Source organism: Leucopleurus acutus (assembly GCF_964270905.1).
Source record: "Leucopleurus acutus genome assembly, chromosome: 12".
Lineage (NCBI taxonomy): Eukaryota > Metazoa > Chordata > Mammalia > Artiodactyla > Delphinidae > Leucopleurus > Leucopleurus acutus.
Window position 1 is genome coordinate 19,498,056 of NC_139154.1, and position 15,461 is coordinate 19,513,516.

The following is a 15,461-nucleotide window of genomic DNA, read 5'->3' on the forward strand; positions in this document are numbered from 1 at the left end:
AGTATGTAGATAGGGCTCTCTCCGTTGAAACAAAAATTGGGGGAAGACACATTAGCCTCAAATAAACTCAATCATTGCTAATTTGGGATGCTTCTAGAAGTCACCTGGTAGAGTCAGTTAAAATAAATTCATTTAACAAAGATTTAGTCATTATTCCCGCAGTTGTGACTTCTTAATTGCATGTGTTGACTATCACTGCAAACAAGCCAGTAAAGTCACTTTTTATTTTTAAGCAATTTCCTTAGTTGGTGGTCACAGTGTAGAAATTACAAACACAGGCCTCTAGAACAAACGAGAAGCCAAGGTTCTTAATGTTATACAAACAGATCTGTGTCGGGAGAGAATTTCTGATGACAACTTTCTGGTTCAAAAAGTGCTGTGCATCCAACAACTTAGAAGTGAGAAGGTGTGTTCTCGAAAACTGCCTTGGACGAGTCAAAAGTGGCTCAGCCAGTGAAGATGAAAACACTGATGTTGAAGACGGATATGAACCGTCTGAATATAACTTTCTTGACATGTGAGTGAAAAAGTCTTATTTCTAAGTCTCAATTATTTTACATACTACATGATCTTAAATGTTTGCAGAAAACTAAATTATTACATTAAATAGTGTCACGAACATATGACTATTTCCTCTTCATCATTATAAGTTTATCTATTCAGGTTGACCAAAGTAACTTTGAAACGTTCTTGGGATCGCATCTTTGGATGGGCAATCACCATATGAGAAGGATTGTCTTATTACACAGGTAAAGCTTAACAGTGGTAATCACAATTCCAGAGGTACACAGGCCACCTTTCCAAGAAAAACTCAAAGCACTTTCATATGCGTTGAGTCCTTACTTAACATAAGTGAAACTATCAGAGCCAGGAGGCTCTGCCAGCAAAAACTCTAGAGCAAGAGCTCTTATCCTGGGGTCCCCGCACTTGCATGGGAAAGAAGTTGCATCTTCACTTTCCTTAACCTCTCACTGAAACTGAACATTTCCTTTAATTACGAACAAAGGCAAGAAACCATAGTGGTGGTTTAGCAGGAGTACTACTAGCAAGACCTGGGATTGTGTCACCAGTGGAAATCACAGATATTTTCATGCCTTACCAGTTGTGGCAGACATCCTGAAATATGGTTTACACTCATCACTACTAGAAATTATGGTCATTACTAGATCTGCTAGAAAGGTTATTTAAGGCATGAACAAAGAAGCACATATATAACTCTATCACACATTTCATAAGACATTTTTGAGGGTTTCCCTGGTGGCGCAGTGGTTGAGAGTCCGCCTGCCGATGCAGGGGACGCGGGTTCGTGCCCCGGTCTGGGAGGATCCCACATGCCGCGGAGCGGCTGGGCCCGTGAGCCGTGGCCGCTGAGCCTGCGCATCCGGAGCCTGTGCCCCGCAACGGGAGAGGCCACAGCAGTGAGAGGCCGCGTACGGCAAAAAAAAAAAAAAAAAGAAATTTTTGAGCCGTATTTTCCCCATTCACATTTCCTCAGTATTTTGGGATGCCATCTGCTTGGCCCAGAGGACTGTGGGCTCGGGCAGCTTGTGTGTGTTGCTCTTTCTTGCTCAGACCTTCAAGGGCTCTTGCCCTTCTTCCCAAGGTGATTCTAACACTGCAGTGGGCCTGTGCTCAGGTGCCCTCGCTCTCCAATTTCCTCTCCGGGTTTTAGTACTACTCTACATCTTCTCCTAACCTTTCAGTTTACACTTTTATGTGTTGCGCTGAAACATTAATCTCGCCTTAAAAATTCTATGTACACAGTCAGGGAGAGTGAGGAGTGTCTTAGCAGAGGATAAAGTGGTTTCTGAGCTGTGCTATTTCTAAATGGAGAGGACTTCCATGACTGATGATAAGCTGCTCACTTATAATAAATATCTGGGACCTTGCTTTGCTAGGAAGCCTTTGTCACAGAGGGGATTCAGTGCCATGTGGGTCTCTCTGGAACCCCTTGAGAGGAGGGACTGGGTGGCTGTTTCGCCTTGGAGACCCGGATCCTGTCTGTCACCACAAATTCAGTCTACACCCAACGCCTTTAGGTGTGTCATATGGAGATTCTGCTCAAGTTTATATTTTTCATTGGTGTAATAAGCTTATTCAGCTTGTAAGTTTTCAGAGTGGAGGGTGTGTTTTTGAAAGGATAGAACTGCGTGCAACTAGTAACTGGTCTTTTGTTATAAAGAAGTACTTCCAGCGCACCTGGAGCTGTGACAAGAAGCACACGTCCAGGCATACTGGTTAGTCTTGGGTTAAACCAAGGGAAAGGAGTCTGCATGAGACAGGCTGGGACCTGGGACCCTCTGCTGCAGTGCTTGCACCTGGACAAACATCTCCTTGAGCCACCAAATACAAAGAAACTACAAGGGACCAAAAATAACTGCATGCACAGGGCAGTTGGAACAAATTAGGAACAAGATACAAAAAGACCAAAAACCCAACTGCCACTTCTGAGGAGTCCGGAGCAAAAATGCAGGGTGTCAGGAGCAAAAGTAGGTTACTGCGCACGCCCCCTGCACTCAGCGCCAACAAGGGGGTGAGCAGACCTCCTAAGCCACCCCTCCAGCCTGGCCCCACCCTACCCTCACCCCATTTAAGGAATCAGCTGGCCCCACCCTAGGAAGGAATCAGACCCCGGGCCCCACCCTACCCTCACCCCATTTAAGGAATCAGCTGGCCCCGCCCTAGGAAGGAATCAGACCCCTGGCCCCACCCTACCCTCACCCCATTTAAGGAATCAGCCGGCCCCGCCCTAGGAAGGAATCAGACCCCTGGCCCCACCCTACCCTCACCCCATTTAAGGAATCAGCTGGCCCCCCATCAGACAGCGTGCAAGGGAATCTGTTACTTGTCTTTGTTCCCTCGTGCTACAGCATGAGCCCCAGTAAAGCCTTGTCTGAATTTCTTGTCTGGCCTCTTATCAATTTTTATTGATTAAGGAGCCCAAGAGGCTTGGTAGGCAGCATGGAGACCCAGAGCAGAGCAGTCACTCAAAAATCCGACTCTCCCCCAGTAGGCATGTGCCTCTCAGACCCAGACACGCCTCCAGCTCCCTCTGCCTTCCTGGGAGCGTGAGTACCTGTTGACGTTCACGTTGCAATGGTTTGCGGACAAAGTACTGCTGGCGGAGGCAGTGAGTCGTGAAGAGCTCTCCTTCTCTCCCTGAGCCTTCCTGATCTCCCGGCAGTCATCTTCGCTGTCACACTGCATGGGAAGAAGCAAAAGCCAGTCAGCTTTAGATTTCAAGGGACCACAGCGAGCTCCCATCGCCAACCAGCTCATCCGGGCTTCTCTGGACAACATCCCGAGCACCAATGTGGCTGCAGCACTCTCGGCCCTGGCCTGGGTTCCCCATCAGCGACTCCGTGAACAAGGAAGAAATCTGTCGGCTTACTGAGAGGAAAAAGCGTGACACGAAGATCACCACTGAACACTTCTTTACCCACAGGCAGATTCCACCCTCCAAAGAAGACCTGTTCTGGAGTCCCACGGGAGCTTCAGCACCCCTCCCTTTGGCATTTCTTGGTACCCAAACGAGGCACAGCGACCTATCCTGGGCTTAATGTTGTAAGGGCAGTGACAAGCTCGGACCTTTCTTTTGAAATTCATGGCCTCAAAGGACATTTTTATAAAACAGTAGTTTGACTGGATTCTTGTTTTCCACGATGGTATTTAACCTAGGCGTGTACTAGGGTACGAGGCACATGCACTCAACCCAATTCCATTTTTGGTGAGATCGCAGCAACGCAGTACAGGCACATGTAGGGCTCTCAGCAGAGCTTTCCAGGAGACAAGCACCGGCACCAAAGATAGAGAAATTCTGACCTTCTCTCTCCAGCTGGGATTGTTACACAGCCTCTATTGCAAGGACCCCAGCAGCTCACGCCGAAACTGTGCCCCCGTAAGGGTCCAAGCCAAAGCTCTGAACCCCCAGTTCTGGCTTCCAGGGCTCTGGCAGGGCTCGACTCTGCACCCTGGGCAGCCAGGTCTGCGGTGTCCCACCTCCAGCACCCAAAACTGAGGGCTTCACACCTCAGATACTGAGTAAAGAGTGCTGTGAAAATGTTCTTTCGCTTCTCTGTGTGAGTTTAATGATGATTCAGTAGATTTCATGAGGAGAGCTGAGTGTGAGACTTAGTGTAAATGAAGTTTTGTAAGTTAAAATAAAAAAGCCCATGAATAGTAAAATTATTTAAATACAGAATACTATGGAATATACATGTATATGTTTTGCACATCTCTCTATCTACATATACCTATACAGCTATATATATTTCCAATCTATCTGTATGTTTATCAATTTCTATCTCTGAAATACCTCTCTCTCTCTCTTTCCATCAGCCTGTCCATTTATCCATCCATCTCCAGATGACTGGCTGATTCACTCATTAATCAATTAATCACCTGGGGACTGATGGACAAGCCAATCCAACGAGTAAGGGGGAGGGCAGGGTATGAGAGGAAAACAGAAGGAAAGAGGGTAGGTATGTAGTGAGCTAACCCGCATTACTGCATTATATCATGTGACTCTGACAACACCCCTGCAAAGATGTCACCATTTTACAAACAAAGAAACTGAAGTTCACAGAAGGGAAGGTCACCCAGGAGGCCAGGGCTGACTGCGTGATTTGCGGGATTCAGTGCAAAATGAAAATGCTGGGAGCCTTGTTCCAAAAGCAGGAAAAGATGCTTGATGTCAGTCTTGGTGATGATTTTTTTGGATTTAACACCAAAAACAAAGGCAACAAAAGCAAAAAATAAACAAGTGGGACTACATTAAACTAAAAGGCTTCTGCACAGCAGAGGGAATCATCAACAAAATGAAAAAGCAACCTACTGAATCGGAGAAGATATTTCTAAATCGTATATCTGAGAAGGGATTAATACCCCAAATATATAAAGAACTCATACAATTCAACAGCAAAGAAACAAACAAAAAAATCCAGTTGAAAAATGGGCAGAGGATTTGATTAGACATTTTCTAAAGAAGACATACGGACGGCCAACAGGTACATGAAAAGATGCTCAACATCACTAATCATCAGAGAAATGCACATCAAAACCATAATGAGATAGGACCTCATACCTTTCAGGATGGCTATTATCAAAAAAACTAAAACTAATAAGTCTGTGAGGATGTGGACCAAAGGGAACCCTAGTGCACTGTTGGTGGGAATGTAAATTGCTGCAGCCACTGTGGAAACAGGATGGAGGTTGCTCAAAAAATTCAAATAGAACTACCACATGATCCAGCAAGTGGGCTTCTGGGTATTTATCCAAAGAAAACGAAAACACTCATTTGAAAACATATCTGCACCCCCATGTTCACTGCAGCGTTATTTACAACGGCCAAGACGAGGAAGCCAATGTCCACGGCTAGACAGATGGATAAGGGTACTGCGGCATATATGTGCGTACAACAGAAGAAGGAAGCCTGCCATTTGCAACAACACGGATGGACCTAGAGGGGATTATGATAAGTGAAACAAGTCGGACAGAGAAAGACAAATACCTCACTGACATGCGGAATCTAAAAACAGAAACCAAACCTCCTCCCAGCTTATGCTGTCAGACTGCTGACTGGCTGGGGTTGGGGGGAGTACAAAATGGATGAATGAGGTCAAAAGGTACAAATTTCTGGTTATAAAATGAGGAAGTCATGGGGACGTAATGTAATATACAGCATGGTGACTATAGTTAATAATACTGTAGTGCATATTTGACAGTAGCCAGGAGAGGAGATCCTGAAAGTTCTCACCAGGAGGAAAAGAAATGTGTAACTATGGACAGTGACGGATGTTAACCGGACTTACTGTGGTCATCATTTTGCGATACTTATAAACCAATATCAAATCATTATATTATACCTCAAAAAAAAAAAAAAGCAAGCAGCTAAAGACTAACATTATAAAGTACTAAAGTCGGAAACATTTTCGTGTCTTTCAAAGTCTCTCTCCTGACCTGTCACGCTGTGTTTATTTGCTATTTCATACTGTGCTCCTTGAGGCACAGGGATACCTGGGGGGCATGTGTAGACACTCCCAAGTACTGGGGGCCTGGGCCTGCGACAGGGCGCTTGTGCGCAGCCCACCAGTGAAGGGTTTCCCCCGCCAGCCATTTGTGGAACCCATGGGTCAAGGGGTGAGGAAGTCCAGTTAGGCGTTTCCCCTTCCCCAAGGCCAACTGGCAACCCCTTGCGGATTGGACTGCAATCTCCCCTGGAGGACCCCTGAGTACTGGGATTGGGGGTGGGGAGATGCCCATCCTGACCCCGACCCTCATTAGGCCTGTGCCTTGGCCCCTGGATGGGGATGCTGCACAGGGCTAGGAGTGCAAAGGGGCCACGGGACAGGCAGAACCTGTTCTGGGAAATGGGCAGGAGGTGGGACCGCGCAGGCTCTATCGTCCCACCGCACTTCACTTACTAAACACAAATTCAAAAATAAAATGAAGAATTCCAAGATGGCAACTGCAAGCATTAAACTCCAAGTACAGAGCCCTCTGAGCAGGGGCCCTGTGGGGAAAATACTGCACAAACCTCATGCTGACTTTTTACTGGGAGACCCTGGAGCCACAGACCCAGGCTTCATTCCTGGCTCTGCCCTTTCTCACCTATGTGAACCTGGGGCAAGTCCCTTTAGGCACTCTGAGCCTCAGTTTCCTCATCTGTAAAATGGGCATGACGATAATATTTGCTTCATAAAGTTGTAAGGATTTTATAGACGACTTAATATGTACAAAAACAGCATCCCTCAAGGGGACATATATACGTGTTAACTGTTGTGAATGATTTTGTCCTAAATTTGGGACCATCCACGATGACTACAATCTTTGGCTTGTCACGCATTGTGTTTTCCACTGTGGTCCAAGTTATTTTTGAAGATGTAGTAACAGGAGGGAATAAAAATCCTCAAAATTGGTTTAAAATTATGATTAAATTATTCCTATGCTCAAAAATCTTCAAAAACGGCCAAACGGCCGAGCATTTGGGTCTGCTTCCTGACAAACATCCTGCTCTCCAAGTACTTGAGCTGCTGGTCTCACTTCGTTCAACCCGCCTTTGTTCAGCTTGCTTCCCTCCTTTGGCGCCACCTCATCGCTGACCCTCTGATTACTCAAAAGTCCCCCCTCCTGAGGGCCCTGTTCCCAGCCCGTCTCCACCACAAAGTTCTCTTGATCAATGCCACGGGAGTGCCAGCCGCTGGCTCTCATGCACCAGGCTGGTGTCCCCTCCCAGGGCCCCGTCGTCCACGGTCCCCACTAGGCACTTCCGGATTCACGCCTCACCCCAGTCACAGCCTTACTAAACTCTCTGAGGCTGCTGGCTTCTAAAGTCAATGAACGATCCCACCCCTTCCAGCAAAGAATGGGGTTCACCCGTATTTAGCTTTTCTCACAGGCCCAGCCTCCAGCTTGCCTCTCCACACACACTCAGAGAAGATTTCCCGTTCACCTACTTCCACATGCAGTGAAACGGACCTTAATTATCTATAACATGGCAATAATAAGGATACTTCCCTCATTGGGCAGTGCTAAGGATTTAACTGAGTTAATACATGTCAAGTACTTACAAAGGTATCTGGCATACATAAAGTGCTCTATGAACGTTTGTTGAGGAAAGTCACATAGAACTCCTGCTCCGGGAACATTCTAGACCAGCAGACCTACTGCCCACAAGTTCAGGGAAAGCCCTCCCTCCCGCCGTGCCCTCAGCCCCTCGGGTTTCCAGGCCTACCTTGCGTTTCCTCTTGGATTTTGGCAAAGCCTTTTCTGCGGGCGCATCGGATGCGTGGCTCGGCGGGGCGCTTTCAGTGTCCTTGGCCGCGGGAGCGCTCAGGACCCCCGGCTCCTGGGGCAGGTGTTCTGGGATCCTGGACAGGAGGGTCAGGTCAATTTTGACCCAGAGTGACCTGACCTCGTCACTGTCCTTCAACGGGGAGAGAAGTTCATTGCGGCCGAAGGGGACCAGTGTGTAGAATTGCTCTTCCAGCTCCTTGGCGATGTCGCTGGTGGTCCTGGCGTTGATAGAGCCCACAGGGGCCCGCGGGCCGCCACCGCTGATGCTGCTGGCAGCCTCCTTCAGCCTCGGGTCGTTCCCGGAGGCGGCAGTGGCCTTGGACAGAGGGTAGTCCTCTTGCTCCGACTCCAGGTCCGAGTCCGCGGAGGAGGACGACGAGGACGACTCGGTCTCGATGAACTCCTTGGATTTGGGGACGATCCGGCTCAGCCCCCGCGTGCGGCGCTTCTCGCCGGTTACGGCCGAGCGCAGCTCCTTGCGGTGGCTGGTCCTACTGTTGCCGCAGGGCCGGGGCTTGGGGGGCTCCGGGGGGATCCCCGCGCTCGCCCCCAGCGCGTCCGCGGCTGCGGGCTCCTCGGGCCGGTGGCCATTGTCGCCGGCGGAGGTCCTCTCGGTGCGCCGCGTGGGTTTCTTGCCCGCGGACCTCCGGGCAGGCGCGGGCGCGCTCTCGGCGGGCGCACCGGCCACCGTGGGCGGCGGGGCGGCGGCGGTCACGGCCACGGCCACGGCCGCGGGCGGGGACTTCTGCTTCACCCCTTTGCTCCCCGGGGCCTTGTTAGCGGTCCTCGGCCTCTGCTCCTCCTTGCAGGCGCTCTTGATGTCCTTGTCTCTCAGGCTGGTCGGGCAGACGTTGTCGGGAAGCTTCCCGCCGTCGGGCGCTTCGTCCTTCACCGGGGTGTAGTATTGATTGCTCTCGGGCCCGTGGCTTTCATTGTGGATCAGGATAGGAGGCTTGTGGGGATTAACTTTGTTTAGCCATTTATCCAGCTGCCACTTGTTAGAGGACGCTGGTTCGGCCTAAAAGCAGAAAACCAGCGACAAACAAATATCTTTTATGATGGGCTCACGTAAAAGGGGCCTGGCTGTTTTCCTCTTGACTTAGGGCACACAATGGATGGGCTGGAAACAAGGAACATGGAAGCTGTAGGTGTGTGCAGCATCAGTGGGCACACAAGATGCAGAGATGCTGCCCGCTTCCTGGTCCCCAGCACTGAAATGCCAGTGCAGCAGTTGGAGGCCGATGCACTATGCTTCATTAGGACCCCTTTACAACATTTTTGAGGGTTATACAATGTATATATTTTTATATTTATACAGACATACATAAACGTGAGAGTCCACAAAAGTTAACTGGGGTGTAGTTTGGAGACCCTGAGTGTCAAAGCACTCATTTTTTGTGAGACTTAAAACATGGGGAGGGGGGCGGAATTAGAAAAGGGGACTGAGTGGAAACTAAACTCCCAAAGAACTACCTGTGTGTGCCCAGTGCACTTTGATGGCTGGACTTGGTTTGTCCATCCTCAACCTGCATCCGTCACACTTTGCCCGAAATATTTCAGATGAGGAGGTGACAATGGAAACCTTTCCTGCAAGCAGTTTTGCTACCTTAAAGCAAATCCTGGACATTTCAGGTTTTAAACTCTGGCCCATAGATTGGCTCCGGGGGGGTGGGTGGGTGGGTGGGTGGGGGCGGTGGTGGGGACTTGGGGGGGGGCAGGTCAGTGAATGCCCTGTAACAGAATGTGAAATGTCATGTAGACGCATTTTTCGAGGAGAGGGACATAGCTTTCATTCCTATCTCTAGGCAGCTACGTTTTATTCAAAGGTTAAGAACTGATGCTTTTACAGGGAGTAAGTGTTGTTGATTTCTAATAAAAGTCCATTTATCCAGCATCTGTGATTATTAATAGAAAAGAGGTATATTGATAAGTATAGAACTTTAGCTAGAGTATTATCAATTTGTGAATATAGGTGAAATGGGGAAAATTTTTGAAGTGATTAAGGTGATGTATTTTTCCTTCCCTATGGTCTCTACCCTACGAATTCATGGCTTCTGATGATCCAGGGGAAGACTAAATCCCAGCCTAAAATAAAGAATCAGCTTAGCTTTGCACTTCAAACTTGGTTGGTTAAAGCCCAGAGCAAGTCAGGCAACCTTGTAGGCGAAAACCACTGTTTTCTAACATAATAATTTCCTAAAGCTTCCTTTCGTGTATCAAGATTTGGTTCTCAACAGTGAGGTTGGTATTAAGAGCAGAACTTGGGGCATAGCCACGTGCAGCAAGGATCTTGGGGGAGGGGAGGGAGGGGAGGGCAGTAATATTAGACCCAAGGGTCCTGGCTGAGTCTGGAGGCATCTGGGGCACAGCTTATGGAGATGGGAAGCCTTTAATGGGCCAGCAGGGCCTGGGGCCAAGATGAAGTGGCCACAGAGTGTGGGCACCAGGCACTGGAGCTGTGGCAGGGACCGTGGACATCCTGCTGGTTCCCCCAAAACAGATGAGACTGTCTACACTTCAGGGAACCAGAGCGCAGGGTGTCCAGGGACTAGGAATGACAAGAGACCTTTCAGTGGAGGCCAGCATGGGGATTCCAGGCCCTTTCCTTGGCACCCTGAGGAAGGGGAGCCTCCCCCTGGGATACAGGTGTGGAAGGGGAATCTCTCATGACCCTGATAGGGAGTCTGCTGTGTGACTTAACTTTCTGCTTCGTTTGCTTTCACGCCGTCCAAAGGACCAGGGCTCCCAAAGCAAGAGGCAAAAGAACAAAACGATACGTCTTTTTTTGCACCTCTGAGTTGTCCTGTGTAAATTCTGACCTCGCTTTAATTTGGCTTCTCCAGAGATAGGGGACAATGGAACCTGCAGAGCACACCTGACCTGGTCCATCCTCCGCCAGTGACGCAAGAGAGGAAGCAGGGCAGCAGGACCTCTTCTTCGCCAAGGGGAAGCTCTCGCCTGCCCTGAGATTAGCCGGGTGTGGTTGAAGGCTACTTTGGTGGCAAACACAGCTATGGCTCTGAGGCTGTCTCCTCCCCACCCCATTTCTCTCGGACCACCAGCGAGCCAGTGACTTCTGTGCCTCAGTTTCCCCAGATAAATGGGGCCCAGTAATATGAATGGATGCTGAAGTGGCCTTGCAGAAGGGGACACACACGGGGAGAGGGTGGACCATTTATGGCAGAGCCTGCCACTCACACTGGCCCCAGCACCACGTCTCACGCTAGCTCGCCCTCATCCCCAGCATCCTGGGCCTCCCACACCTCACATCTCTTATGTGGGAGAACACAGACGTGTGCCTGGAGCTAAAACACAGCGGCTCACGGGGAGACTCCCACTAAAACTTCCTGGAGGGAGCATTAACAGTGAAGGGAGAACTGAAGCACTTGAGTGTGGGCCCACTGCCTGATGTGCTCTAGGGACACTTTTTCTCCTCTTCACAGCTGAAGAAATGAGGCTGAAGGACCATTTTCAACACATCACTAAATCACATTCTCTTTCTCAAAGGATCTACAAGGACCTCCTCTTGCCCCTCAAACAAAAATCCAAATTCCTCGGGCATCCATCCTCTAACAGCCATCTCTCCTTGCCAGAACACCTACAATGTGCTCCCACTTTATATGTATCATCTAACTGAATCCATACAGGTAAGAAATACTGTCGCCCCTAGTTTGTAGATGGGGCTCAGAGAGGTTAAGTGAAATGTCCAAAGCTGCAGAGCTACCAGGCACCACCAAGGCTAAACCCACATTTGTCTGGGCTTAAAGACCAGATTCTCTCCCCTGCTGCCTTGCCAGTCTCCCATTACTCTCTGGTGTAGCCTCACGAAAGAGGGACCTCGTTTCTTTTGAGAAATGTCAGTCTTCAACCTAAAATGATAGAATTAGATTGATTTTTGGAGACACCACTAACTCTCCAAATAACACCTGTGGCCTTCTGTTATCCTTAATGCCTCATCTTTTGATGTCCATAGCCATTTCATGTATATAAATCTTGTGTCTTCAACAAAGCCCAACACTGCTTTCCAGTCTCTGCTTCTTTGTATCCCTCGTAGGACCCGTAATAGGTTAGGGGGACGGCACGCTATGACTCTGCTCCTCCTAATAATGACTCACAATGAGCTGTCACTCCATTTGTATCACTTATTCCTCAGAACAACGTCACAGATTAGACGGCATAGGATTATCCGCCATTTCGGGGATGAAACAATTGTGGCCAAGGAAGCTCAAACAGCCAAGAATTAGGTGGCAGGGGAGGAGGGGGAACTCAGGGCTTGGGGTTCCTTTCCTGCCACGCTGCTGGCTCTGGTCCATTTCCTGAGCTGTCCATCAGGGTTTCTGCCCAGTGCATTTGATTGTTTCCTGGCTTGCTGCTTTGTATTTCCATCCAGGACTCTCCTCTCTGATCAATCTTCCCTCTGATCAGTGTATAAGCTCTCCACTGTGTACTTTAGTCTCCACTTCATCTATACCCTTCAGAGCACCCACTGCCACATACCCCACAGATGCCTAATTAAGGAGAAGCCTATTGAATCAATGAATAACTTGTATCGTGTACCTGCTGATTTTCAAGAACAATCTAGGGCAGCATTTTCCAAAATGTGCTTTGAGTTCATATATCCCAATAAAGAAAAGTTTCCGTGGCTTTGAGTTCATATATCCCAATAAAGAAAATTCCGTGGTCAGATACATTTGGGAAATGCCACAATGGAGAACACCGTTTACATGAGCAAAATTAAGGGCTGAATGATGCCCTTCGGTAAAGAAACAGGTGACACCTACTTTATTCTGGATCTCCTCAAAATCCTGTGACCAGGCTCTTTCTTGTCCCTGCAGCATCCTTTACTTGGGGAACACCGGTCTAAGGAGCTCTGTGTGCTGGTGTAAACGTGCTAACTGAAGGGCGAGGCGCTTCCCCCTGTGAAGCTCTGGCGTGAAAGGATGTCCCAGGCCAGGAAAGAAGATACAACTCAAATGAAAACAATTAGGCTGAGGAGAAGCAAGCAAACGTCAGGCCGCAGAGAGGGGATCTGCAGTGATGGGGTCTCTTCCGTGCTAGCTTGCAGACAAGGGGTTAGACTATGGTGATTCATGTGAAATGCAGTGGCTTTCTACAGCCACGGCCATAAACAACAGCTCGTATGAAACTCAGGAGAGCCAAGTGGGTGTCCAGTGCTGGACGTTGAGGGGGAGAATGCAGGTGCCTTGGGATATCATGAGGGTCTCCTGCTTGATAATAGGAGGGCCCCAGGATATTTCCAGGAAGGAAAGGAGGGCCACAAATGTTCTGCTGCAAAGCAGCGTAAACAGGTCTTGACAACGGAATGTGAGGTGTGTGGCTATAAAGAGCTGGATTGTCCTGTGGGGGGGAAGGAAAAGGGGTCTCACTGCTCTCTTTAAGGGGTCCTGGGCTAGCTAGGCCAGAAGAAAGCAGAGATGCCGCGGAGACTCAGCAGGTAATGCTTCCCCTCTTCGCAACTTTCATTCTGCAAACTCACTGTATTTCTTTTCTAATTTTTTTTTTTTTTTTAAATTTTTGGCCATGCCACATGGGTTCTGGGATCTTAGCTCCCTGACCAGGGATCACACCCGCGCCCTTGGCAGTGAAAATGCGGGAGTCCCAACCACTGGACCACCAGGGAATTCCCTCATTGTATTTCTGAAGGGCGTGTCTCTCTAGTCACCTTGGGAAAAATGTTAAAAGAAACCTTGCTTTTATTCCAAGGAATACATTCCTTTCCAGCAGAAAGAAGTCACCTGCAGTGTGGCTACATCTCTTGTCACTCCTGCACTCCCTCTGCATAGAGAAGCCAGGAGTTGAAAGCTACACGCGGCCTCAGGCAACTTAAACTTTGAGGCCTGTGTTACCAGTCTCCCCTCCTTCTCCTCAGCTAGGGGCCTCTGGTAGCTGCTGGAAGAAACAAGGAACGGCAAGTGCTTCCTTTCATCACCCAAGAGTTCAGGTCTTTGTAATCATCTCAGTGACATTTAGAGAGAATCTGCTTAAAGCCGTTTATAGCTGTACTTCTCCAAGGCTGCTTTCAGCCTCACCTAGAAACTCCAGGAGTCACATTTCAGCGTGCAAATGAGACTCAACTTTCCTGAATTTAACCTTCAAAGTCACAAAGAGCCTGGGGTGGAGGTAACGTTCACAGACCCTAAGGCTTTTAATCTACCGCCACTGTCCCCCCTGGCTCTTGCGATGTCCCTGGAACCCAGTTCTTTCTACTAAATATTCTGGAGTTTTTCAACAAATTAGAGCATAAAGCTGGCTCTGAAGAAGCCCGGTTAACGCCTCTGTTTTATTTAACTCCTGTATTTTTGTTTGTTTCAAATTACTCCCATTAGAATATCAGCTCTGTGAAGACAGGAACCTTCTCTGTCAGCTCATTGCTGTCTCTCAGGGCCAAGCATCATATCTGTGGCAGAGACTCAATAGATCTTCGTTGAAGGAACACTAAATGAGTGAATGAATGGATGAATGAATGAAATGATGAAGAAGGAAAAATAATTTAGCTTCTGGGAAAAGTCAGGATTATATCAACATATGGCTTTTATAGGTTAATGTTGTCAAGGGCCTTCCCCTTAAATAGGGAGATAGGGATAGAAAGATAGATAGGGAAAGGGAGAGAGACAGAGAGAGAGAGAGACACAGGTACACAAGCTGGAAACATGGGTCTTGCTGGCCCTTAAAGGTGCTCCTGGGGACTTCCCTGGGGGTCCAGTGGTTAAAACTCCACACTTCCACTTCAGGGGTCACAGGTTCGATCCCTGGTCAGGGAACTAAGATCTGCACGCATTGCCGTGTGGCCCAAAAAAAAAACCAAAAACCTCTCACCGCCAAGGTCTGCATATGTGGGTTTGGCTTCATTTTTTTTTTTTTTTGTGGTATGCAGGCCTCTCACTGTTGTGGTCTCTCCCGTTGCGGAGCACAGGCTCCGGACGCGCAGGCTCAGCGGCCATGGCTCACGGGCCCAGCCGCTCCGCGGCATGTGGGATCTTCCCAGACCGGGGCACGAACCCGTGTCCCCTGCATCGGCAGGCGGACTCTCAACCACTGCGCCACCAGGGAAGCCCTTGGTTTCATTTTAGAGCATATTTAGAAATTTGGGCCCAGAGTGGTACAGAAGGTTGTAGGTAAAAAGCTAAATCCTATGAGCCACCGTAACATCAAATGTTTATACACTCGAGAAGAAGCATATTTTATTCCCTCTTTAGAAATCAAAGTCTACCTTACAGATCCAGGGACTGGAGAAGGGTGCTCTCAGCCCTCTCTCAAGAATCCACGCTCTGAATTGCTATTAAATTTTCCCCTTTTTCCCCTTTAAAGTAGAAGTAGCAATGGCTTTTATTGGGACCTTATAATAGTTTTATACGAGGCACCTAAATCTTCCACACAGATACTCATCATAGCTATAAAAGTTTTCATTAGTATTTGTAAGTTGATGCTAATTTTCCTTTTTATATTTTCACAAAGAAAACAAAGGAGGTTTTATTCATATTTATAGCCCTTGTTCTCCTAATCTGTGATGAACTGAAAAAAGGTAAGATCCTAACCATGTCCAATCCACAAAACTCCTTTCCCCGTGATTTACGGGGGCTCACACTTCCAGGCAGGGAGCTGCCCTCTCTGCTTATTGCCTCGGCTGACCCTTAGGGAGACCCGAT

The 15,461-nt window shown here is 48.5% G+C and overlaps 1 protein-coding gene across 1 annotated transcript in view; it reads right to left on the bottom strand.

Annotated features, from left to right (window-relative positions):
* The window catches only part of AFF3 (ALF transcription elongation factor 3), a gene marked incomplete at both ends in the record, with an annotated part of 555,587 nt that overhangs the window by 30,174 nt on the left and 509,952 nt on the right, over nt 1-15,461 (bottom strand). Inside the window, 2 exons of the mRNA XM_082851313.1 lie at nt 3,077-3,201; nt 7,733-8,812. Of these exons, the coding sequence (XP_082707439.1) occupies nt 3,077-3,201; nt 7,733-8,812 (1,205 nt within the window). The remainder of the gene's footprint in view (nt 1-3,076; nt 3,202-7,732; nt 8,813-15,461) is intronic.